Here is a 24,843-nt window from a genome sequence, read left to right as displayed (position 1 = left end):
TTCTTCCTTTCCTTCTTCCCTCCATCTACCCCCTTTCCTTTTTCTTTTTCGTTTTATCCTCAGCTCCCTCTCTCTTTTTCTCTCCCATTTAATGGCCCATTATAAAGATTTGAAGTTTAGTGGATTTATGGTCTCCGTCCTTAGTTTTTAAAGTGGGTGATTGCGTGGTCTATCCTAAATTACATTTACTAGCTTTTTCTTTTCTTTCTTTTTTCTGTGACATATGGTACCTGAGTGAGATTTCTGTTTACCCATTGCGGGTTATTGATATTTCTTTTCCCTTGTCGCTCTATGCATTTTGAACATTCCAGTGAGAGCCACTGAGCATCTCTTTCAGCTAACAGCTCTTTAGGAAACTCAGCCAGGCCGTGTCAGTTTTCCTAGAAGAGCAGGGCTGAGGCAGCTTCCTTGCCAGCTTGGTCTGCTGGGCTCTGATGCAGAAGCTTCATAGTTGTCCCTCCTTCCACGCGCCCCCCTGCCTGCCCTCCTGGGCACTCATGTGGCCAAGGCCATGGCTGTCCCCTAAAGGCTGCCTTACCTCCTCCTCATTGTCCCTCTAGAGGTTCCTGAGTAAATGATTCCTTAGGAATAGCCCTGAGGCACCCCTGGACACCAGGTTAAATAGGTAAGTTAGTTTCAAGGATAAATATGGTGCAGAATATGAGTTTTTGAGGGAAGACAAACCTGAGAGGTATTTGGGTTGGTGAGGTACAGCAAAGGATATTTGAGATTGTACATGCTACAAAGGAGGTCTGTGGCAGGGAGGTCCTGGCCTCAGGGAGGCTGAGGGGGATAGGAAGACAGGGGCCTGCCCTTTGTTCTAGAAGTGGGCCCCATAAGAACTCTGCCTGTCTCCCCAGTACTCAGAACAGTGACTGCCATTCCCAACCCGAAACTGTGATGATAACGCGAGCTGTAAGTTTGACAGATTTTGTTGCTGTGAATCTCCTCCCTTCCACCATAGGGAAGGGGCGACAGGAAGCTGACAGGTGATCTGATTATTTGTTGAATGAATGAATGGATATTCTGTCCTTCTCCCACTGTGGGGCCCTCTCTTAGGCTCTCTAAACCCCGGTGTCATGCTGGATGAATTTTCCTTGCCCTGTTCTGACTCTTCCCCAGAGAGATACATGAGAAGACCCTTCACTTGTTTTTTGATCTCCTGGGAAAAAAAGAGACAGTCAACTTCAAGATGGAAATAAGTAAAGCAAAGCAATGGCCCTTCCGATTTTTATAGCCATAGCCTTGAAAAGAACTCAAAACAGTACTAATCTGTCATTGTCTCTTGGTTGCCCTTTTCTCTGGGTGCAAGGGGGATTAGCGTCAACCAAACAGATCAAATTTCTAAGTCCCATTGTAACAGTCATTTCTGATTAGAGGGGACAGGGTCTTGGATTATAAATGTTAGTGGGGTCACACTCGTTAATTCACAGCCTTGAGTGGGATGTAGAGATAAGCCCCCCTCAGTGGTACTGTGGCTGTACTCAAGGAGGGAGAGGTCACTCTGTGGTGGTGTCACAAGGTGGAGATTGACAGGCCGGGTCTGCCAACAGCATTGGGTGGTGGATTCTTGGGTTGGCAGCGGCCAGGTGCCCTCCTGGGCTCACATTTTGAGTCTGCTCAGCACATAGCTTCTGCTCTCTGCATCAATGCTCAACCCCTTCGCCATCTCCCCAACTAGCCTGTGAGCCTTTGAGGGCAGGGGCAGAGCTGCTTCACATCTTCATGTCTTATGTCCTCAACTACATTTACCCCGTGTGCCTGGCATTAAATAGCATTAGATGCTCATCAAATTGAATTACCCAAACCAAAATAAAGCTGATTTGGGCTCAAACTGCTCTGGAAGCCGTGGGCAGACTTTGCTGGTACCCTTCTCCCATAGACCCCGTAAGACTCCCAGCAGTCCCCGTCACTCCTCATACCTCTGCCTGCATTTGTTCTGTCCCATAGCACCACAGAAGGCTGTCACCAGCAGCCATTAGAGGAGACAAGCAGACAGCGTCGGCCCTCTGCTTCACCCCAGACTGACTCTGTGTGTGGTGGCCAAGCATGTGGGTACATATGCCAGGCACTGCCCTGCCACCATCGTGCGTCTGAGCCCAATGCCCAGACCTAGCTGGGGGCTCCTTTGGCCACCCCTGCAAAGGCAGAATGTATGGGGACTGTTCTCCCCAACAGAAAACCTGGAAGGAGGAGGCAAGACCTGGAGAGAGAACGGGACAGTTGAAGGTTAATTGGAATGTGAATCGTGCATACAGGGACCTTACAAGTGGCCATGTTAATAAGGCACAAAATGCAGCTATGATTGCTAGTTATGCCAGGGACTTGATTCATATTATTTATCCAGGGGCCATGTCCCTTTGCTAACTGGGGAAGTGTGAAGAATGAAGGAAGGCAGGGACCAAAAGGTGGACTGCGTGATGAAAGTCACACCATCACCTCCCATCAGATTCAAGTCTCTTAACAAGTTTGCAAGGCACACATACCAAACATTTGCCCAGATCTGGGCTGAGCCAGAGGAGGGATACTGGACAAGAGGAGACCCAGTCCCTGCCTTCACGGTGTTCATAACTTAAAAGCAGCCCATCTGCACATCCCCAGCTCTCTTGTGCGGGGCCTCCATCTCCCTTCCTCCTTCCTCAGTTCCTCCCCTTAGCTGCCCTGCGCGTTCCCTTCAGGCCCTTGCCACCTGCACACGGAGCCTGCCTTCAGCCAAGAAGTCTAGCCCACCACATACGGCCGCTCCGCTTGCCGGAACCCAAACATGCCAATGAAGTGCTTCCCTCGCACCCACCTCCAGAGGCAACTGCTCGCTCCTAAGAATGGCAGCTGCCTTTCCCTGGCTCCCCAGTGCAGCCTCCAAACTCTTCTTTGCTCTCCTCATGGGTACCCCTGGCTCTTTCACTGCTCCTGTTGTTCAGCAGTCCAAGTCTCCACTCGTCACTGAGGACTTTGACTCCTGGCTCACAGCCTTCCTCTTCGTTCCCCATCCGATGCTCTCCAGCTGATGCTCCTCCAAGCCAATATCCCTCCATCTAGTGTCATCACCTTCTGGGCCATTGACTTCCTTGCATTTCACTGTCACAGGCCGCATTCCGGATCCTGGCAACCCTCAATTCTCTTCTGCCTCTAAAATCTTAAATTTCAAAACCCCACAGCCTGAAAACAACATCCTATCCTCCTGCCTTTTACCACCTTACTTCCAGCCCTCCTGCTCTTCCCTGCATTCGCATATTCACGTGTCCCAAATATTCTACAGCCTTTCGTCCACTGTGGAGCTGCCCAATTGGACATCTCTTTCTGGGTTTCACTCCCTGTGCTGTCCAGTCAAAAGGCCACAGCCCATCGCCCTCGCCATGTCCCGGTCAGCACCTTCAGTAGCTTTGTCCCCTCATCCTGCCCGCCCACCCGGATAACCTCCTACTACTGATCAGTTCTAACATCTACCTGCTTTGCTTCCTCTGCGCCTTCAGGCTGCTTGCAGAAACACACCAATGTCCCTTCATTTCAACGGGGCTCACAACAGAAGTCCATTTCCATATCAGAGCAGCTATCCAGCGCTTTCACCTGCAGCCATCTACCTTATCTTTGTCACTCTTGCTCTCTGAGAAAATAGAACCTATCAAGTTCAGTCTCTCTCCACTTCCTTCCCCAAATATTTATCTACAGCTGCCTGTCTCAGCACCAGTTAGACCTGTGCTGTCTGATAGGGTAGCTGCTAGATCGTAAGCATTTGGAATGTGGCTAGTCTGAATTGAGCTTGCTATAGGTATAAAATATATGCTGGCTTTTGAAGTTTTCACATGAAAACAGGGAATATAAAAGATTTCAGTAGTTTTTATATTGATTAGATGTTGACATAACAACTTTGGGGAAAAGTGGTTAAATCAAGTATTTAAATTCATTCCACCTGTTTCTTTTTACTTTTTGAATTGTGGCTCCTAGAAAATGCGTAGTATTTAATTACATACATGGTTGCGTTGTATTTCAATTGGATACCACTGAGTTAGAATTTGGGCTGAGCTGCAAAACAGCGAGTCCTGAAAATGCAGTAGCTCAAAGATGGGAGCATATTTTTACCAGCCGGCTAAGACTGGAGGCAGGTGGTGATCCGAGGCTGGGGATGGTACAGCATTGTCATCATCAACAGACAGCTTCCAGGTGTTCCTTCTGTCACCATTTCCACCCAGTCAAAAATGGAAGGAGAGTCTGGGGCAAGGAGATACCCCGGATGTTTCACAGTCACTTCTCACAATTCAGTGCACAGGCTCCCCAAGCTGCTGGGAGGCTCATATAAAAATAGTTTGTAGTTGGGCAGCCACATAGCTCATTAAAATTTGGGGTGGTCTAGTATTATAAGGAAAAAAAGGACAAAGGATCTGGGAGACAGTTAGTTGTCTTTGTCATGCCTCCTTCCCTCTTTTCCTGCCATCTTGGGGGAAGTCACCCCATCTCTTGCCCAAGGTGGACATATAGTCTGGACATATCGCAAATCTCCAGACTCTGTCCCTATCTGACTTTGCTTCAGAAAGGTCAGGACTTGCTTCAGAAAGTGCTCCCTTTCTTCTCACATGATCAGCTTCTCCCTCCCCACTGGCTCCTTCTGAGGCCCTCTCATCTTAATTTTCGAAACCTTCCTTGGACAGTGTGAGTCACTTCACCTTTTGCCCTAACTACCCACTTACCCTATTAATACAAGCTGCTGGGCTCTCTTGATTCGTTTCTCAGTCACCCCTCAACCTGCTGCAATCTAAATGCCTCCCCACCTTCCCACTGGAACAGCTCTTGCTAGTGTCACCATTGACCCCCTAATTGCCAAATCTCATGGAAAATTCTCAGGCCTTATTTTATTTGACTTCCATCCTCCCCGTAACACTCCTTTCCTGGATCTTCTGTTCCTTCCCCTGGTTTCCTCCAGCCTAATCTTGTCTCTTGTGTCAGTTTCTCCTCCTCCACCCTTAGCCCACATGTTGATTTCCCAGGGTCTTAGCCTTGATCCTCCTCTCTTCTTACTCTCCACCCATTGCCAGGTCCAAATTGCCCCACCTGTGATGGCTAGTCTTATGTGTCAGCTTGGCTAGGCTACAGGACCCAGTTATTCAATCAAGCACCCATCTAGGTGTTGCATGATCAACATCCACAATCAGTTGGCTCTAAGTGAAAGAGATTATTCTCAATAATACGGATGGGGTTCATCCAATCACTTGAAAGTACTTTGAAGTGAAACTGAGCTACTCTGAGGGGGAAGAAATTCTGCCTCAAGAACACAGGATCAATTCCTGCTTGAGTTTCCAGGCTGCTTGCCCATGTTATAGATTTTGGACTTTGCCAGCCCCCACAGTCATGTGAGCCAATTCCCTGAAATAAACCTCTCTGGCAATTTGTCTGATTGCCAGACACTCCCAGGTCTGTGTCTCCAGCCTAGACGGTTCTCTGGAAAGCCAGGCCAGTTACTTTGATGAACAGTTTATCAACATGACACCAACATCATCATCTCTACCCTTCTCAAAAAAAAAAAAAACAACCAAAAAGAACAGCCCTCATCTCTAAGCCCCTGTATTCCTTATCTTGACGGGTGATGTCACCAGCTAAGAAGTAAGTGAAACTGGGGAGCTATTCTCAGTTCCTCTCTCTCCTCCCCAATCTGTCACCCCTGTTAATTCTACCTTATAAATCTCCCTTGACGTTATGTCACCTCTTTGATCCTCATCGTCCTGTCCTTCAGAACCTGCCTCGTTCCTCTTTCCTGAGCTATTAAAATAACCCCTTAGCTGATTTTCCCAGTGCAAATTTCAACTCTTTCTCTAGAATATATCTAATGTGCTATAAGAGTGATTGCCCTAAAATGCAAATCTTATGATGTCATGCTCGGCTCAAAGTCCCCCGATTACTCCTCCTCACTAAAGGGTAATGTCTGCGTGCCCTGGCATGGAACACAAGCCCTTTCATGCTCAGGTTCCTGGTCTCCTGTGTTCAGACTCCCCTGCCAGGAGCTCGGGCTCTTTCCACTGGTTGAACCATTTGCCCCAGGCTTCCTCATGCCTTTCTAAGCTCTGCACACTAGAGCACACATTGCTCCCCTGCCTTCCTGGAAAGCTCACATGCCTACAGTAAGGTCACTGGGTACAGTTTCTGGGAGGTGGTTGGCACTCAACATGTAAGTATTAGATAAATGCCAGAGGCCTTCCCTAAAGCTACCCAGCCCCCAATCCCCCACCTTCAGCACCTGAAAGATTCTGGTTTCCCTTTGTCTGTGCTTCCTTAGAACTTTGTAATTCTCTCTATTGAACCGCTTTCTTCATTATACTGTAAAGGTTTGCTTCTAGATCTGGCTTCCCCAACTTGTGAGTTCAGCACCATGTCTTGGTTCTCTTTGATTTCCCAGCACAGTAAGCACCTGGTATGTGGCTGCAACATTATGAGATTTTGCCATCTCACTTATCATATGGGACAGTGGCTATTTGCTTCTATGTTCATGTCTTCCTCCTGACACTTTGAAAACAGAGACTATCTTATTCTTCCATATATATATACTGTCTTACTTTAGGTAGGTTTACTTGGTTTTTGATGAATTAATAAAGGAATGATAGAGTGAATGAGTGAATGAATGCATTACCTCTATTGGTTACAAAGCACATGATTAGGTGCAAAAATGAATGGCCCAGACAGGAAATGCTTTAGGGGATTTGAGGAGAGTGAGCGATCAGCACAGACTGGAGCTGTCTGATACTTACCTGAAGCGGATGGGAGCAGGGCATCAGAGTGGGACATAATTTAGGTAGGATTAGGAAATGGGTAAAGAAAATCTTGGCCCTCTCCAAGGAAAGGAGACCACCTGGACAAAAGACACAGAGTGAAATGACATACTCTATTCAGTGTTCAGTGAAGCCAACCTAGAGGTCACAGAATATAGTAAAATATGAACCTAGAAAGGCTTGTTCAGGCCAAATTGGGGCGGGCTTGGGGGCCAGGCAGGTGAATCTGCAGTGGGGAGTAGCTGCAGTGGTACAAGAGAGACAGGTGGCAGGAGACAGTTTAAGGGTATTGCAGGAGAGAGGAAAGTGTGGGGACACTGGGAACAGAAAAGGGGCAGTGGATGGGAGGCACAGGAAGGCTTAGCACTTGTAAGTGAGCGATAGAGTGGCTGGAGGGATGGGAGAGTGCAAGACAGCTCTGGCTTGGATTTGCATGTGGACAACTGGTGCTATTCATTGAAACTGGAAAGTCAGAAAGTCCTCGATTCTATGAAAAGAAAATGGGTTACATTTGGCACTTGGAGTTTGGAAGAAATTCCAAGGGGACATTTCCTGTTAGCAGCCAGAAATAAGAGTCTAATGTGTGGATGAGAAATTGGGGCTGGAGAGTAGGGGTTTGGAGTGATCTGAATAGAGCCAATTGTGGAGAATAAGTTCTTCAAAGGATAATGTGTACCGTGAAGAGAACAGCAGACCAAGGGCTAAACCCAGAACATTAGATTTGGGGGAACAGTCACAACCAGGGGTATAGATGGAGGGGAATTAGGTATGGGAGGTTGGGGCATAAGCGATCAGAATGAAAATCAGAATAGTGTCATATCATCGCAAATGTGAAAAGAGGATTTCAAGAAAAAGGCTCCAGTTAAGATTTCTCAGAGAGCTTCAAAACCTGAAAACCAAGAAAAGACCTTTCAATTTCTAAAGAAGGAGAACCTTGTGATTTCTGAGAGTAGAGTAAGACAGGGTGGCAGCTTAGAATGCAGAAGAAGCAGAGGAACTGGAGTTAGTAAGCACAGACAAAGTTGAAATTGTTTAGTTTGTTGTGGGGTGAGAAGTTAGGGTAGAGAACAGATAGAAACAAGCCAGAAGAATAGTAATTTTGTGATTTTGTGTGATAAGAAAGGCTTTTTAATTGAGGAACAATTGACATGCAATAAACTGCACACATTCAAAAGTAAATAATTTGACAAGTTTCTATCACTCAAAAAACGTTTCTTGATGCCCCTTTGTAATTCCTCCCTCCTACCTCTTCCTGCTCCCCCCAGTCAACCTGGCTTGTCCCCGAGTGAACTGAAGTTTAGTTCACAGTTTCTGGAAAAGTATATACATATGGAAGCTGGCAGTATGTATACGTTTTGTCTGGCTTCTTTCATTCCATTTTATTGCTGAGTGATATTCCATTGTATGTATATTCAACCGTTTATTTATTCATTCACCTGTTGATGGCTACTTCCAGTTTTTCTTTATTGCAAGTAAAGCTAGTGGGACCATTTGTATACAAATCGTTGTGTGGAACGTATGCTTTCTTTTCTTTTGCGTAAATGCCTAGAAGTAGAATGGCTGAATCTTATCGTAGGTGGGTATATTTAATTTCTTGAGAAACTGCCAAACTGTTTTCCAAGAGTTGTACCATTTTACATTCCCGTCAGGGTGTATAGGAGTTCCTCCTATCCTCATCAGCACTTGTTACGGTCAAGCTTTTTAATTTTAAACGTTTGCGTTTTTCTAATTACTAATGATGTTGAGCAGCTTTTCATATACTTATTTGCCACTATATATTTTCTTTTATGAAGTGTCTAATCAAATCTTCACCCATTCTTAAAATGGGATTTTTTGTTTTCTTATTATTGAGTTTTATTTAAGTTCTGGTATGTTCTGGATACAAGTCCTTTATCAGATATATGCTTTTTATATAATATTTTCTCCCTGCCTCTGGCTTGTCTTTTCATTCTCTTCATGGTATCTTTTGAGAAAAAATGCTTTTAATTCTGTTGCAGTCCAATTTATGATTTTTTTTTTGGAGATTGTGCTTTTGGTGTTATATCAAAGAGTCCTTGTCTAGCTCAAGCTCACAAATATTGTCTTCTAAACGTTTCTTTTTAAAACATTTTTATTGTACATAACAAACAAACATCCAGACATTCTTGACATACGAACATTCTATCCATGGTGTACAATCAATGGCTCACAATATCATCACATACTTGTATTTATCACCATGATCATTTTTTTGAACACTTGCATTTCTCCAGGAAAAGAAAGAAAAAGAAAAAACTCATACATGCCATGCTCTTTACTCCTCCCTCTCATTGACCACTAATATTTCAATCTACTCAATTTATTTTAACCTTTGTTCCCCTTTTTATTTGTTTATTTTTTATCCATATTTTTTACTCATCTGTCCATACTGTAGATGAAAGGAGCATCAGGCACAAGGTTTTCACAATCACACAGTCACATTGCAAAAGCTTTATCATTATACAATCATCTTCAAGAAATATGGCTACTGGAACACAGCTGTACAGTTTCAGGTACTTCCCTTTAGGCACTCGAATACACCATAAACTAAAAAGAGGATATCTATATAATATGTAAGAATAAGCTCCAGGATAAACGCTTGACTCTTTCAAATTTTCCAGCCACTGACACTTTAGTTTGTCTCATTTCTCTTCTTCCCCTTTTGACCAAGAAGGTTTTCTCAATCCCTTGATGCCATGTCCTGTCTTATCTTGGGATTTCTGTCCCATGTTGCCTGGGAAGTTTATGCCCCTGGGAGTTATGTCCCATGTAGAAGGGGCTGGGCAGTGAGTTTGCTTACCGTGTTGGCTTCTTCTAAAGTTTTGCAGTTTTAGGTTTTATATTTAGCTCTATGGTCCATTCTGTGTTAATTTTTTAATACAATATGAAATAGGGATTGAAGTTCTTTTATTTTCACATGTGAATATTTAATGGTTCCAGTACAATTTGTTTAAAAGACCATTTTTTTCACATCTTTATCAAAATTAGTTGTCCCCATATGGAAATCAGAGTAGTAACTTTGAAGGAATAAATAGAAGTGGATGTAAACTCCCTCAAAAAAAATTTGGCTCAAACATTTATAGAGTGCCTCTGAATGTCAGGAAAGGTTCCTAACGCTGGGGATAGAAAAAATTAGAAAATTGAAGACCAAACTGTTAACTAAAATGCAATATAATATGCGTGGCTCTCTATGAAAACACAGTTGGTCAGCTAGTGTGTTCAGGGATTGCCTCCCGAAGAAGGGGATGTCTCAGGTCTTATTCTGAGTAAGACTCATTCTGAGTAAGAGGGGTCAGTGAGCAAAAGCAAGGAGACAGCTGGCAAAGAGTGAGCCAGGGCATGTAGGCATGACCCAGCACTGTAGATGGGGGTGGCTTGGGTGGCTTGATATTTCTCAAAGATAGAGAAGGATGAGCAGAAAAACAAAATATCAGGTTAGAGAGATATGTAACATCAGGCCTTGTATGCCAGGCCAAGGAATTCCATTTATTTTGAGATGAGAGCTTTTTAAGCAGGGAATTGCATTTTGAAGTGGTCTGGCAGCCTGGCGGAGGGTGGTTGTGGAGTGCCAGAGCCAAGGGGGCCAGATTGGAGGTAGGAAAGCCAGGCGAGAGATACATGGTTGTGGGCAAAGAATTGAGATGAAAGAACTGAATTAGGACAGTGATGTTGAGACTAGAGAGAAGAGGACTGATTTGGGAACTGTTGAAGTGGTAGAGCCAAGAAGCAGTTGGTGACTGGTTACCGGGAGGTGGGGAAGAGGGGTGAGGCCACGATGTCAGGGTAGCTGGTGCTACCATGAACTCAAATTAGGAATATATCAAGAAGAATATAGGAGGGATGAGGGAGGGGTTACTTTGAGTCTTAATAAGTTTGTGATGCTCATGGAGCATGTAAAGAAAGCACTGCGAATGAGTCCTCCCCTGGAGATGGCTGTGAACTGGATCACTTAGGAAGGTCCTGGCATAAGGCAAGAAGAGGGCTCTATGCAGAAATTTGGGATTCACTGATAATTAAAAAGCAGGCAGGATACGTATACACCAGTGAACATAGCATTATTCACAAGAGTCCAAAGATGGAAATAACCCAAGTGTCCATCAACAGATAAGTTGATAAACAAAATGTGGTATATGGGTACAGGGGATTACTACTCAGTCACAGGAAGGAATGCTTCTGATCCATGCTACATCATAGGTGAATTTGAAAACATTATGCTCAGGGAAATAAGCCAGATACAAAAGACAAATATTGTATGATTCTACCTACCTGAAATATCCAGAGTAGGCAAATTCATAGAGTCAGAAAGTGGATTAGAGGTTATCAGAAGCTAGGGTGGGGGGTTGGGATAGGAATGGGGGAGTTATTGCTTAATGGGTACAGAGTTTCTGTTTGGGGTGATGAAAAGTTTTAGTAACAGATGTTGGTGATGGTACCACGACATTGTGAATGTAATTGATGCCACTGAATCGAACACTTAAGAATGGTTAAAATGGGAAATTTTACTATATATATATGTCATCACGATTAAAAAAAAAAAAGGTAAGCAGAAGAGGCACCTGGCAAGAATGGTCAGAGAAGCAGGAGAACCCCAGAGAACAGTGTCAAAGGAGCCAAGGAAGATGAGAGTCTTAGGCAAGAAAGAATGCCCAGCTTACAAGATGCCAAGGCACGCCTAGGAGGCAGCCTAATGAAGCAGTCGAGCAGCTCAGTGCCCTGTGCCCAGACTGCCAGGAAGTGTGATCTGGGGCAGGTTGCTTAACCTGTCGCTTTCTCGGTTTCTCACCTATGAAATGAGATCATTCATTGTAGGGTTGTGTGAAGACGAAATGAGATAATGCACATGAGGTTCTTAGATGAGCACACGAGGCAGGTAGTGAACAATGATGCCAGGTGGTGATATAATTAGACAAAGAATAAAAAGCGTGCATCAATTTTGGAAAAATGGTCATTGGTGGTGACTTTGTGAGTATTGTTAGCATGGGGTGGTGGAGGCAGGAGGCACATTGCAGGGGGTCAAGGAGAATACGAGGTGCATTGAAGTCAGCAAACATTGAGAAGCCTGGCTTGGGTGGAACACGAGACGGAAGGAGGTACTGAGGGGACACCTGGGCAGTGAAGGAGAGGGTCTTGAGCATGTGTTGGCAAAGGGAACTGATGAGGAGGGGAGGGTGGTGAAGCTGTCTCGGGGAGAGGAGCACAGGCCTTCGGGGACTCTCCTTGAACAGGAGTCCCCATTATCTGAGCCCGTGGGGAAGGTGTAAATGAACAAAGTTGAGGCATATCTCGAGTGGCGTCAGTTTAACCAATCTGTGTGCCAAGGGTGAGGCGGTGGGAGCTGGGCAATGGATGAGTGAAAACAAGCCAGCTGAGTGAGGCAAAGGACCAGTGATGGGCCTGTGTTGCACCCACCTAGGTGAGGGTGAAGAGTGAGAGTTTGTGGGGGAGCAGCCTGCACAGGTTTGATTTCCTCCAGCAGGAAGAGCTGACTAGTAACAAAGGTGAATCGAGGGGCACAGAGAGGACAAAAGATGAGCAGGGGAAGCTGGTGCCAGGTGTGTGAGTGATGGGAATGGAGCTTGGACCCCAGAGGAGCACTTGCTGGCTCCCCGAGGGCTCAAACCATCTCTTTTTCTTGTTAGCACAGGGCTCTAACTGGCTGAGTCAAACAGCCATAGGCAGTATTATAGATACTGCCTATAGAGATGCTCCAGTAAAACCTCTTTATTACCCTTTCCCCCCCACCTCCTCAAGGAGGTACGACTTAGCGAAGTGCTTGGAAATCTTCAGCAGTGAGACCGTGGAAGAACCAAGGATTTAGAGGCTGATTTTCCAACTGGAGGATCACTTCTGGGCTGCTGAGAATTTGTAAAGGGAGGGCAAGTCCTGTTCCAGTGTACACACATGAGCAGCAAGTGGGAAGGGGAAGTGGGCCCTTTGGTGTCATGGGGTCTCCGTAGGGTACCCCCCACCCCTGCTGGCACAAGGCATCTGCCACCTGCCTTAAGGGATAAAAAGACAAATGACCTTGAATCATTCATTCACTCAGTAACCATTCATTAAGGCCCTCTGCACATCTGGGACTGTGCAGTTACAAAGATGAATCAGGCCTGTTCCTCACCCTCAAGGAGCTATCTGTCTTGAGTGGGCAGAAAAGATAGACAATTACGTGTAATAAAAAAAGTCCTAGGGGATTAATGTCTAATGAAAGGTACAGAGAAATTTCAGTGGAAGTTCAAGGGAAGGAGGAATTAATTTGGGATGGCTCAATCTAGGAAGATTAAAAGGAAAGAGAGATTACTTTGGGACGTGAAACCACAAATTTATCAAGAAAACACATATAGACAGGGAGAAGGATAAGTATCCCTCCAAGGCATTATGGAAGAAAGGCCAATGGAGTGGGACAACTTGCAAGAAATCAAAGGAGAAAGAGGGCACGAGGACTTGGGGAGGCAGTGACGTCTCCTTAGAAGGGGTAAATCTGAGGAAAAGAAGACATCCGATATAGGAAGGGGGAACGAGGGACAGAGGCAGCATCTGCAGAGGCATGAGGTGGGGGCATATGGCCAGTCCAAGGGCTGCCAGGTGACCACATGGAGGCTTTTATCACCATAGGAATTGGAGAGGATGCTGGGGCTGAAAAGGTGTGTTGAAGCCAGGTTGTGAAGAAGCCTGAGTGGTATTCAAGAAAATCAATTGGGACCTACCTTTCAGGCAGTTGGGCCATGGGGACTTTGAGCTCCCCTAGGAGGTCATGTCCACATTCATTAGGGACAAACCAGAAAGCATGGTGGGGGCAGAGCCAGCCCTGAGAGCCCCAAGAGAAGCATCCTCTCCAGAGTGGACACAGGCATGGACCAGGATGTGGAGAGGAGCCTGTAGGGGAGGTAGGAGCAGAGTTAAATGGCCATCTTTTCCTTGGTAGGATCCTTAGAACTCAGAAAGCACTGGGCAGGGGGTGAAGTCCTTGGGTCTCATGAGGAGAAAGGCCATGGAAATTAAAGGGAGGCACATCCAGCACATCTGGATTGGAAGAATTACTGTGCACCAGGTCCCCACGGCTGCAGAGGTATGGAAGTGCCGTCTCTAGCTAAGACCAGGACAGACACTCGATGTGTTCCTGCATCTTGGTTCTACATTTGCTGCAGCCCCAAATCTCTGGGCTCCTCTGTGGCTGTGGGTTGACCTCTCTGCAGAGCAGTCCCTGGGGGTGGAGGATGTGCCTGACCTTAATGTTTCTTACTAGGGAGCAGCAGTGAAGCTGGGCCCCCTACCCCAGCCACGGAACAGCTGGGTTTGGAGGATGCATCATTAGCCATGAGCACTAGTTTGGGCATTAAGACATGACTGGGCACACCATGTCCTGTCATCTGAGCATTCTCCCGAGACTGCCGAGGAGGGAGGGGGTTATTAGGGAACACGCTTGGAACATGTTCTTCTGGTTTCCCGAGAGAACCCGAGTCTCCACCTTATCTGTGGTCTCTACAGCCTTGAAATTGTGTTCCTGTTACCATCCTAATTATTCTGATCCCAATATGTTTGATGTCAACCAATCACCCCATCAAGGCTATTCCCAGCCAGAAATTAATTAGTGTCTGGAACCAAATGAAGAGTGATGCCTAGAAGGGCAAGGGGCTGGGAGGTGGGGAGGGGCTTCTAGTGAGTTGGAAAATACCTGCCACACACCTCTGAGTGTCCTATGTCAGACCCTGTGGGTGGAGAGAGTAGAGAAGGTAGCAGAGGCACAAGGGGCCTCATACACACTCCTCCTAAAAGAAGACTCTTCTCCATCTGCTCCCCCCACTCAGAACTAACCCCCAAGTCTTAAAATGCAGCACACTGATGCTCTGTGATTTGCTGGTTGAATGGCATGGTGCAGCTGTCCTGTGTCCTGCACATCTGGGTTTGCATCTGTACTTCTTGAATGTGCACTCAGCAAAAAAGAAGGGGGCAAGCAGCACTGATGGGCTCTGGAACAGACCCTCCTGTGTGTGTTACCTTTTGTGACATAGGTGTGACTCTGCCCTCTCTGCACTGATGAAGTAGATGCACGTCCAACAACATGGAAGTTGAGCATTGACCATCCAATCAAAGCAGAACTGTTGGGAACACGAGTAGTCAACTCCTTTCTGTCTCTAGAGGTCTAAGTTCCCAGATACATAGGGGGCCTGTGCGTTTTCTGAGAGGTCATCCTCTTCATTTACATATTTGGTTACAAGTGATTTGTTAAATATTTAATAGGTTGTAGATGGCCACGTTGTTGGTAGTGAGGTCGCAAGGCCAGCAGGGAGGGATAGTGGCCTCCAGGTTAACGAGTTTCACAGGTGAGTCATTACCTGAATCCTGGGTTTGATCTGTTAGTGTTTCAGAGTCAATTTGCTTTGGTGAGATTTCCTGTCCAGGGATAGAAAGCTCACATCCCCTTCCTACTACACTCACTTCTCAGCAGCAAATCCCTGCTAAGACAAGTTTTCACCAGGAGACAGATGAACCTGGTTAAGACAGCAGAATCTGAAGCCAGATGGACCTGAGCTCCCCTACTGCACAACATGTTCTATGACCTCTATGGGCCTCCATTTTCTCTTCTCCAGGTAGAGGTAATGCACCCATCTCGGAAAGTCGTTGCAAAGATCAAGTGCGATTATTTTCCCCTAAGCACTTCCTCAATGTTGTCACCAAATAAATACGCTCTTACTAGTGTTAACTCTTAGCATATTTCTCCATTAACCAAAAGCTCTTGTGCCATGGATCCAACATCTCTTTCCCATGCATGTGTCTGAATGGCACTGCCAGTTCCTGACATTTTGGATGTCTCTTTTCTGGGCTCTAGGGCTAAGCTAATAGTTTCTTTCTTTTTTTTAGCTTTTTATTTTTAACAGTGGCCATGCATGGACAACCTGAGTAAACAAAATTTAACTTTTATTGTTTAATAAGGCTATTAATATAAATCAATCCAAAAATAAGAAAAAGTACTTTGTCATATTCTGTGTCCTGGTTTTTGGTTTGGAAAATGGGTCACAGTAGACAAGGGGCCAGTATATAGAAAGGACAATCTGGAAGCTGGATCTGTCTGTCCATACCGGCCACAGAAATTCAAGTTCACATGCCATGAAATCTATTTAGCTTCATTCCCTATTTGGTTTCCTGAGACTTCAAACTCTAAAAGAGTTCAGTGATTTTAGTATATCCACAGAGTTGTACAACCATCACCATAATCAACTTGAGAACATTTTCATCATCTCATAAAGAAACCCCATGCCTATCAGTAGTCACTCCTCATTTCCCCCAGACCCTCCAGCTCTAGGCAGCCACCAATCAACTTTCTGTCTCTGTGGATTTGCCGATTCTAGACATATCATGTAAATGGAATCATACAATATGTGGTCCTTTGTGTCTGGCTTCTTTCACTTAGCATAATGTTTTCAAGTTCATCCGTGTTCCAACATGCATCAGCTGCTTCATTCCTTTTTGTTTGTTTTTTCTTTTCAAGTGCTTCATTCCTTTTTATGGCTGAATAATATCCCGTTGCACATACCTGATTTGTTAATCCATTTATTTATCTGCATTTTGGCTTTTGTGAATAATGTTGCTATGAACATTTATGACCACGATTTTGTGTGGAGGGATTTTATTTTCATAACTCCCTCCATCAAGAGAATTGATGCTGATAGGTGGGTTTACCAGATGTTTCCATGTGCCACATGTTTCCATGTGTCCGACTGGTAGGCTGTCTCCCATTTTACAAGTGAGAAAACTGAGGTCCCTTAACTAATAAGGGGTGGGTCTGATATTTGAACCAGGTCTATATGGTGCCCTAACACATATCCAGCTTCCAGAAGTTGGGCAGTGATTGGTGCTACCCAACTCCAACCATTCATTCAGTCATACTGATTAAGTCCTGATGATGTGCTACTTACATCCATTATCTGGTTAATCCTTATTTCAATGCCGAGAGATTGTCTTATTGAGTCCTAATATTCAGTGAGGAAAAGAGGTTCAAAGAGACTTCATTGCTCAACTGTGGTGTCCTGGCTCATCAGTGTCAGAGCTTGGAGAGTCACCCTCCACAGTCTGCATGTCTCCCCCCAAAGCCCATACGTACCTGTGGTGTCCTACAATCACATCTTTATAGCACAGCACTCACCCACCTTAGGGAGGGATTCTCATGTATCCAGAATTCCATTTTCAAAGGATAACCCTCATTGTCCCCTTGGACATGTATGCCTGTCTAAGTACATGTAGACACATAGATAAGGGTCTCACCATGCCAGAGCCTAGGGACCTCATGAGACAGTTCCCCTGACATTCCAGGGGCCTGCTGTGATATTACAGGGTTGCTGAGGTGGGTACGCACATTGGAGTTCACCTTGCTATACCTGGCTGCAAACCAGACCCTCACCCACATGGAGGACTTTTCTTAGGGACAGTTCTAGGATGGCAGGGTTGAAGAGGGTTGGGGAGCTGCCTGGAAGAGAAAGGTGGCGGTGGGGGGAGGAGGAAGAGGAGTGGAAGAGGGCAGAGTACCAACTGATTCGATGTGGTTGCCTGCCCACAGCTGCTATCTTGGATGACCCCATGGAGTGCAGCAGAGGGGAGCGGCTCTCCATCACCCTGGCCAAAAATCGCATCAACCGTGCTCCCGAGAGGCTGGGCAAGGCCAAGGTCGAAGTGGACATCTTTGAGCTTCTCCGAGACAGCGAGTACGAGACTGCAGAAACCCGTACGTAGAGTGGGCAGGGCTGCCCTCTGCTCCCCTCCCGGCAGAGGAGGGGCTGGTGGTGTGAGCTGCACCCTGTGCTTCTGAAACAGATGCTCTCAAAGGAGGGAGAGAACCTGTGCAGGAGGACTTGTGGGCTTTCGGCCCGGAGGAGATTCCCAGGTGGTGTTGCTCATCACTGATGGAGGAGAATTAAGGCCTCCAGGCTTCAGGATAGTCACTCATTCATTCACTCATCCATTGAGCCATGTCTTGTTTCATTCATTTCCTGAACATTTCATACACAAGTCCCTGAGTGACATCTTTTTTTATTTTAATAATACATATACAACCTAACATTTCCCCTTTTTAACCCTATTTTGGTATATCTAATTCAGTGGTGCAAATTATATTCACAGTGTTGTGCTTACAGCACCATCATCCATTATCTAAACTTTTCCACCACCCTAAGCAGAAATTCTGTGCCTCTTAAGCATTAACTACCCAGTCCCTGACCTCTCCCTGCCTGAATGAAATCTTGCATGTGGTTAAGAAAGAAGAGATACAGCCAGCCCAAGAGTAGCTTAGTCATTGCACCCCTGATTACTTGAAGTGCTTTCTTCTGCTGGGGGCAAGTTGTGGGAAGAGAGCAGGTGTTGGGAGGGAGTCCGGCCACTAGTTCTAGATAACCTTGGATAAGTCACTTAACCTATCTGAACCTCGGTTTCTTCATCTCTAAAGTAGGAATGCTAAGCTCTACTTGGCATTTTGCAAGTTGTTGTGATATTTGGATGACTTAAAGCACAGGAAAATGCTCCATGTTTTGCATTGCTTCTGAGACATGCAGTGAGCCATTCAAGCCACGTGTGGAACTCCTACTCTGTACCAGGCACTGCTTTTAAATTCAACAACAATTTGAGAGTTCAGTGTTATTATTCCAACTTTGCAAAAGAAATTGAAGAGTGAAGACATTGAGCAGCTTGACCAGTCACAGAGCTAGTCAGCGACAGAGCTGAGGGCACAATCTACTCTACCTCCACTGCCATCTTCCGGCATCTTGCTGGCTTTCCCTTGCAACCTTATGGGATAAGCTTCTGAGTTGGTGGGCTGGCAGGCTGCAGTTATGTTGGCAACAAACAGCTCCAGTTCCGAGGGAAGAAGAGCCCCCCAAACTCAGAGAAATAATAGCATCTATTCTCTAAGACTTGGAAGAATCCCTTTCTCTTCCATTTCTAGCCCAATTCAACCTTTAACAAGTCTCAATGGCAAACGCAAACAAATAAAATAAAACGAAACAAAAGGACAATTTGCTCAACCTGAGTAATGTGTATATGTCAGACACCTGGTCTTCTATATACAGATCCAGTGACGCTCTCGCCTGGGCTTTTAGGGTTGTGAGTGAAGAAAAGCATCCACACCGGCGCTGTTCTTCCCTTCCTGCCAGTTTGGTTTTCCTGGCTTATTCGTCATGCACCTGCCCATAATAGCCACCCAGGTCCTATTTACTTTGTGTTTTTTCATTCAGGAAACTTTGAACATATATTCTGTTTCAGATATGATTCAGAATGTCATGCATTGGAAATACTGCAGAGAGCTAGATGGAAACGGCCCCTGCCCGGTGTCTCTCCAGCATGTGCATACAGCATGTGTGGCTTCCCTCAGTGCCTCTGGGTTGGGGTTTCCATGGTAGAGGGTCAGAATGGTTCAGCACATCTGGTTGTGGAAGGTCTTGCCAGTTTCCAGTGTTGGCCAGTTGGCCTAATATCTACCTTGGGTAGAATGTCCACTTCGAATCTGTAGCTGTGGGTGAGTGTGGGTACATACCACACAGAGCAGGGCTATTGAGGTCAGTGGGATCTGTGGGTCCAGATTCCTTCAGAAGAAGGCATTGAGGGACAGAGGCCCTCAAATAGTCATTTTATCAATCAGCCAATCAACACATATTTAGTGAGTCTCTTTTATACCCCTTTTCTAGGCATTGGGGGAATCAGCAGGGAAGAGATATAAACTGGCAGGAAGGAAAGAAGCCCGTGTGGATGCTTTTCTTTACTCACAACCCTAAAAGCCCAAGCTAGAGCCTCTTAGATGTTATATTCTAGTGCGAAGAAAGCAAGATTCAGATATCCCAGGCTCTTCCAAATGAAATCAGAAAGAGCAGCAGCAATTTCTTGTGAATCTCTTAGTCTAGTCTGCAGTGTTTCATTGTCCAGGAGGATAGATCTCAGACAAAGGTTCAGATTTCTAAATAGTTCTTTAATCCACACTTTGATAGCCAGTTCCTCCGTTTTTTGGTTTTTTTTTTTTTTTTTTACCTTTCTTCAAGGTTTCCTTGCCAGGGCCAGGCACAGATTCACTCCTTAGGATTGGGGGTCATTAGCTGATGTGAATTTCCTTTCCCAATGACCCATGTAGCCTTGTTTAGGAAAGTCAATATGTCTAAAATGTGAAGCCAGGTGAAAAGGAAACTGACGTCTTTATTCCACATTGCAGAGCTTTGAGACTTTTTTTTTTTTTTTTTTTTTAAAGGAAAGACAGAGAGAAGGAAGGAAGGATAGAAGGAAGGAAGGAAGGAAGAAAGGGAAACATTTTTAAACATTTTCTTGTTTTATTGTATTCTGTTTCTCCGTTTTTGTTACATGGGCTGGGGCCGGGAATCGAACCGAGGTCCTCCGGCATAGCAGGCAAGCACTTTGCCCGCTGAGCCACCGCGGCCCACCCGAGACTTTTTTTTAATAGCAGCCATTTATTTTGATCATCAGTCAGTTGGGCAGTCCTTGCTTAGAGTCTCTTTTGAGGCTGCGGCCAGTTGATGACTGGAGCTGGGATTGTCTTAAAAGTCTCTTTAGTCACATGTTGAGACACCTTTTTAATGCCCCTCTTTTAGGCCCAGTATTTTATTAGCAAGTGGCCCTCTGTTCAGCTTTTACATCTCAGTGTGTTTGAGGCATGATTAGCATTTGTTAGAAAAGAGGGTTTCTAGATCCTTCTACCCCAAAGGCTTTTCATCTGAAGCCAGAGCTGCTCCCCCAGCCTGGGTTTGAAGCACCACCCAGATAGTTCATAGAAGTGTTCCAGCCTAGCTCTTTCCTTCCCCAAGTAAGGGGGCAGGGGGCTAGTGCTATTAGTGGAAGCAGGGTGGGAAAGGGACTGGACTTTAATGGCAGTTTGGGGGAAGGGAGGTAGAAAGGAGACAGGATCCCTGGATGGGGTGGGGGGACAACAGCTCTGGGATCCCTACTTTGGGGAAGCTGTATGATATGCAGATCAGAAACATGAATTTTAGAATCACACTGAGCAGGTTTGAGTCCTGGTGCCACGGTTTACCAGATGTGCAATTAGGGATAGCTGTTAAACCATTTTGTGTCTCAGTTTGCTCGTTTGTGAAATGGGGGTGATGATAGGAACATTCCATGGAATGTGGCATGTGAAATGGTTTTGTTGTTGGCTTTAGTTCTCTCAGCCTCACCTTTAAGCAGGCTTCCTCCTGCCCTCTTACCTCTTCCTCTCTCCTCTGTTAGGTCGTTTAGCCAGATGTTTGTGGTGCCCCAGCCTCTCTCCCAGCCTCTTCATAAGTGGCCTGCTTTTGTATCCTCATTCCTCATGGGGCAACCATCATAATTGGCTTGTTCCCATCTCTTTCCAGTCCAGTTTTCTGAGCTTGATGTACCAGACATCTTAGTGCTTAGAAGTTGTCATGGGCCATCTCAAGCAGCTGCTGCTCAATGTTCTGGGCTGTGTTGTCCCCAGGCTAGTGTCCCAGAGATAATTTGCATTGTTAATTTAAAACTATGTAAGTACCTCTAGGGTGCTGAACAACTCCCAAACCCCATCCCTATAACCCTGTGGCTGGGGAATCTGCTTCAAGGGGAGTAAAAGAGACCCTCGTGATGACATTCTTGTTTGGAAAACAGCCTCTCATCCAAACAGGAGAGCTGTAGCAATCCAACAATGTACAGTTATGCCCTACGTTCAACAATAGGTGGTTTTTGAAAACCTCTGCAAATCCCATTTAATCATATGAATCATATGAAATCAAATGAATCAGTGAGAGTGTCAGTAGAAGGGAGCAATGTCTATTTGTTGAACCAAAGATTATGACGTATAAAGAAACTTTAAAGATGCTGGAGCCTAGAGGCCAATCTCCTTCTTTGATGATTGGAAATGAGGCTCAGGAATGGAATGCACCACACAGAGCGAATCTGGAAACTGGAAAGATACAAGGAGAAAATCACCCCCTTTTCTATCTGGCTCAAAGAGCCAGATTTTCATATAGTGGCTCTGTTTAAAGTCAGAATCCCCTGTAAAGCTTCCTCAAATCCACGTTTCACCACCATTGCCTCAGTCTTCTTGATGTTTGACTTTCCAGACCCCTCTGCGTAGCCCACAGATAAGGATGGACAAGACCTATTAGGAAGACCTATTAGGTCATCGCCCCACCCTTCTCGCTGGGTCCCTTCCCTATCTTATCTCCATCTCAGCCTTCCTTTTGCAGAAGCTCCCACTTCTCTGTTCCTGTAGATCAACTTGTCTCCTGAGGCTAATGTATTACAATTTAACTAAGCACCCACCCCTTATCACCCAAACACCCTGAAGCGTCATCCTGCTGCTGCCAAAACCAGTTTGAGGCTTAATTTACAGCAGAGCTAGAAACAGGAGCCTCCCTTTCAATCCTTAGCCTTTGCCTGGATTTGTCTCTGTGAGTCCAAGCGTGGTATTGGCTGTCCACACCGTTTCTCTTTGAAACCCAGAGCCACATTTGTTGCCCCTGACCACATGTGGAGATTGTACACCACAGAGAATCATGGACCAGCTCTGCCTGGCTGCAAACATGCCTGAGCTTCCTGGTTCCATGGGCTCGACCTCCAGTGATTTGAGCTGTCTCTAGTAATTGAGGGTTGATATCCCCTCATCCATCTAATAGAATGAATCAAAGTAAAGGAAAAAGAAAAAGTAAGTCAGAAGAGAAAGCCATTCAAATAGTGATAAGTGATTCAACAAACATTTCTTGCTCTCTTTCTCTGAGCTACCCACGTTGCTTATGCATAATAGGATCTCAGAAAAGGTCTTGGATTATAGGACTTAGAAATCATCTTGTCCAGTCCTGTCATTTTACAGATGGGGAAACCAAGGCCCATGATTTTTTCCAGGAGAAAGTTAAGACCCACAAAGAGGTCAGAAAAAGGTTATCAACATAAGTGAGAGTGGTTGGGTAAGACTTCTGGACCAGATAGGTAGAGAGAAGGGAAGAAGGTGTCAGGTAGAAGTTGTAGTAGCATGAGCAAAGGCTTGAAGCAGGGAAAAACAGAATACATTGGAGGACAGTGACAATGGGCTTGGCCAGAACAGCAAGCATAGGCAGGGACTGTGGTGAGGCCCAGGGTTGGAGAGCACTGTACACAGCGATCAGAACTCAGTTGCCAGAATCGGATGCTTCCTCTGCCAGCACTTTGGACAGCTCCCGGATAGCCTGTGCCTTGGGCTTCTCAACTGTAAAACGGGAATAATCAGAGTCCTCACTTCATGAGATTTTCGTGAGAATTAAATGAGGCGAGGCACTTAAGAGACTTAAAAGGGTACCTGGCATGGGGTAAGCTCTCAAATTGTGCCTATTACAGTTATTACTAGATAATGCCTCCCTCTCGAGGTCTTTGTGTCTGGCACATGGGCAGTGCTCAGTATTGCCACTCACATGGTGGTTCAGGATCAGACTGAGCAGAGCCTGGAAGCCAGGCCAAGGGCTTTGGATGATAGGCTGTGGGTGAGAAGAGCCATTGGAGGTCTTGAGTTCTCTGACACCCTGGAGAATCTGAACTGGTTGTCCCACGATCACCCCCCACACCGCCCCCATTGCAAGCGTGACTGAGCCAAGACCGGGCATGGCCGCCCTTACAGGCTCACACCCTCAGTTCTGGGACCAGTAAGGCCAATTGTTTAGCTCGTTGTTCACTCACCGAGAGTTGAGAACTGAATGCATCTCTGAAAGCTTCTGCTAAAGAGCAAGGTCTTTCTTCTGAGTTGATTTAGGCACTTATTTCACTTGCTCTAAGATGGTCTGGTCTCCCCAGTAGGCAGGATAAACAGGTGCAAAAGATTGCCCTCCCCACTCGACTTCGCCTCTCCCACTGTCAAGGGTCTTTAAGCAAAGGGCTCTTGCTGTCTGCAGTTCCCTCTGCTCCTACGTTGCTGGCAGCCCCACGTGGCCATGATTGTTTCCACATGGGCTCTAAGAATGGTTTACCTGTTGAGTGGCTTATCAAGTGCCACGCTGTAAGTGAGGAGGCCTGGGAATCTGCTCCTTCCCTGGAGGGGGCTGAAATCTAGAGAACTGGCCCTTTCTGGACCAGACCCTGCCCCGTTCTTGAACTGTTCTCTTCTATAGGGAGGGACCCTGTGAAGACTCAGGAGTTCCTCCTGATCAGCTCAGGCTTCTAAACAACCTTGGATTCCAGGCCAGAGCTGATATTTCGAGGGAAAGAAGGTCCCTCCGTGGGGTTACTACCCCCCATTGTGGTCTTTTATTCCAGCAGCTGCCTTGACAGTTGCCTTCCGACTCCTCTGCTGGCTGGAAACTTAGTTGCCATGGCAATGTCGCTCATGTCCCCACATTCCCTCTCATCCTTGTTCCCTGGGAGGCAGAGGTAAATCTCTTCTCCCCTCTGTCCTTTCACACAGACACCCAGGCCTTGCTGAACTGGGGTGCAGGGTTTCAAAGCAGTGTCCCTTGATTAAAGATTCCCATTTCTACTGAGCAGGGGATCCTTCCTAGGGAACAAAAGACCAATTTCCAGATCCCAGGAAACCCCAAAGCCATGGCTGCTAAGATGAGATTCAATTTCATTGAATTCATCTCAAATCATTTTGAGTCATTAGAGCAGCTCCTTTTGCCAGGACTAGATAGACATGACCTCTGCCCCTCTAGGCAGTCACAGTTCAGTGAGGGAGGTGGACACGTACATGTGTGAGGAACTTAGAACAGCAGGTACAGGTCCACAATCTCTTGATGTGTTAAGAATCCAGAACTTTTCAAATATTGGGAAAGTCATGTGGAATATATATTATATATTAGGTAGCAACTCCAGTGGGGCTTTGGGCAGAACCTGGTACTTGAAGAAATCCATACTTATATTGAAATATTCACACAAAATAGTTTCACATCTATTTAGATCAAATTTTGCCACCAAGAGAACTTGATGAAAAACATCCAGCTTCAGAACCATTTGGATTTTGGAACTGGAAATAAGTGATGGTGGCCTTCTTAAGAATTTGTTTTAAGACCTATTAGGACCCATGGTAAGGAGCCTACTTGGGGCGGAAGCCGGTGGGGAATTGCGAGGACAAGCAAGCTGTCTCCTAAAGGCTCGTTAGGAGCCGACTGAG

The 24,843-nt window shown here is 45.8% G+C and overlaps 1 protein-coding gene across 1 annotated transcript in view; it reads left to right on the top strand.

Annotated features, from left to right (window-relative positions):
* GRIK4 (glutamate ionotropic receptor kainate type subunit 4) overlaps positions 1 to 24,843 on the top strand; it is a 437,909-nt gene that overhangs the window by 240,903 nt on the left and 172,163 nt on the right. Inside the window, exon 4 of the mRNA XM_077112649.1 lies at positions 17,326 to 17,490. Within this exon, the coding sequence (XP_076968764.1) occupies positions 17,326 to 17,490 (165 nt within the window). The remainder of the gene's footprint in view (positions 1 to 17,325; positions 17,491 to 24,843) is intronic.

The sequence above is a fragment of the Tamandua tetradactyla genome, chromosome 8 (assembly GCF_023851605.1).
Source record: "Tamandua tetradactyla isolate mTamTet1 chromosome 8, mTamTet1.pri, whole genome shotgun sequence".
Classification (NCBI taxonomy): Eukaryota; Metazoa; Chordata; class Mammalia; order Pilosa; family Myrmecophagidae; genus Tamandua; species Tamandua tetradactyla.
This window is presented reverse-complemented; position numbering and strand designations above follow the sequence as displayed.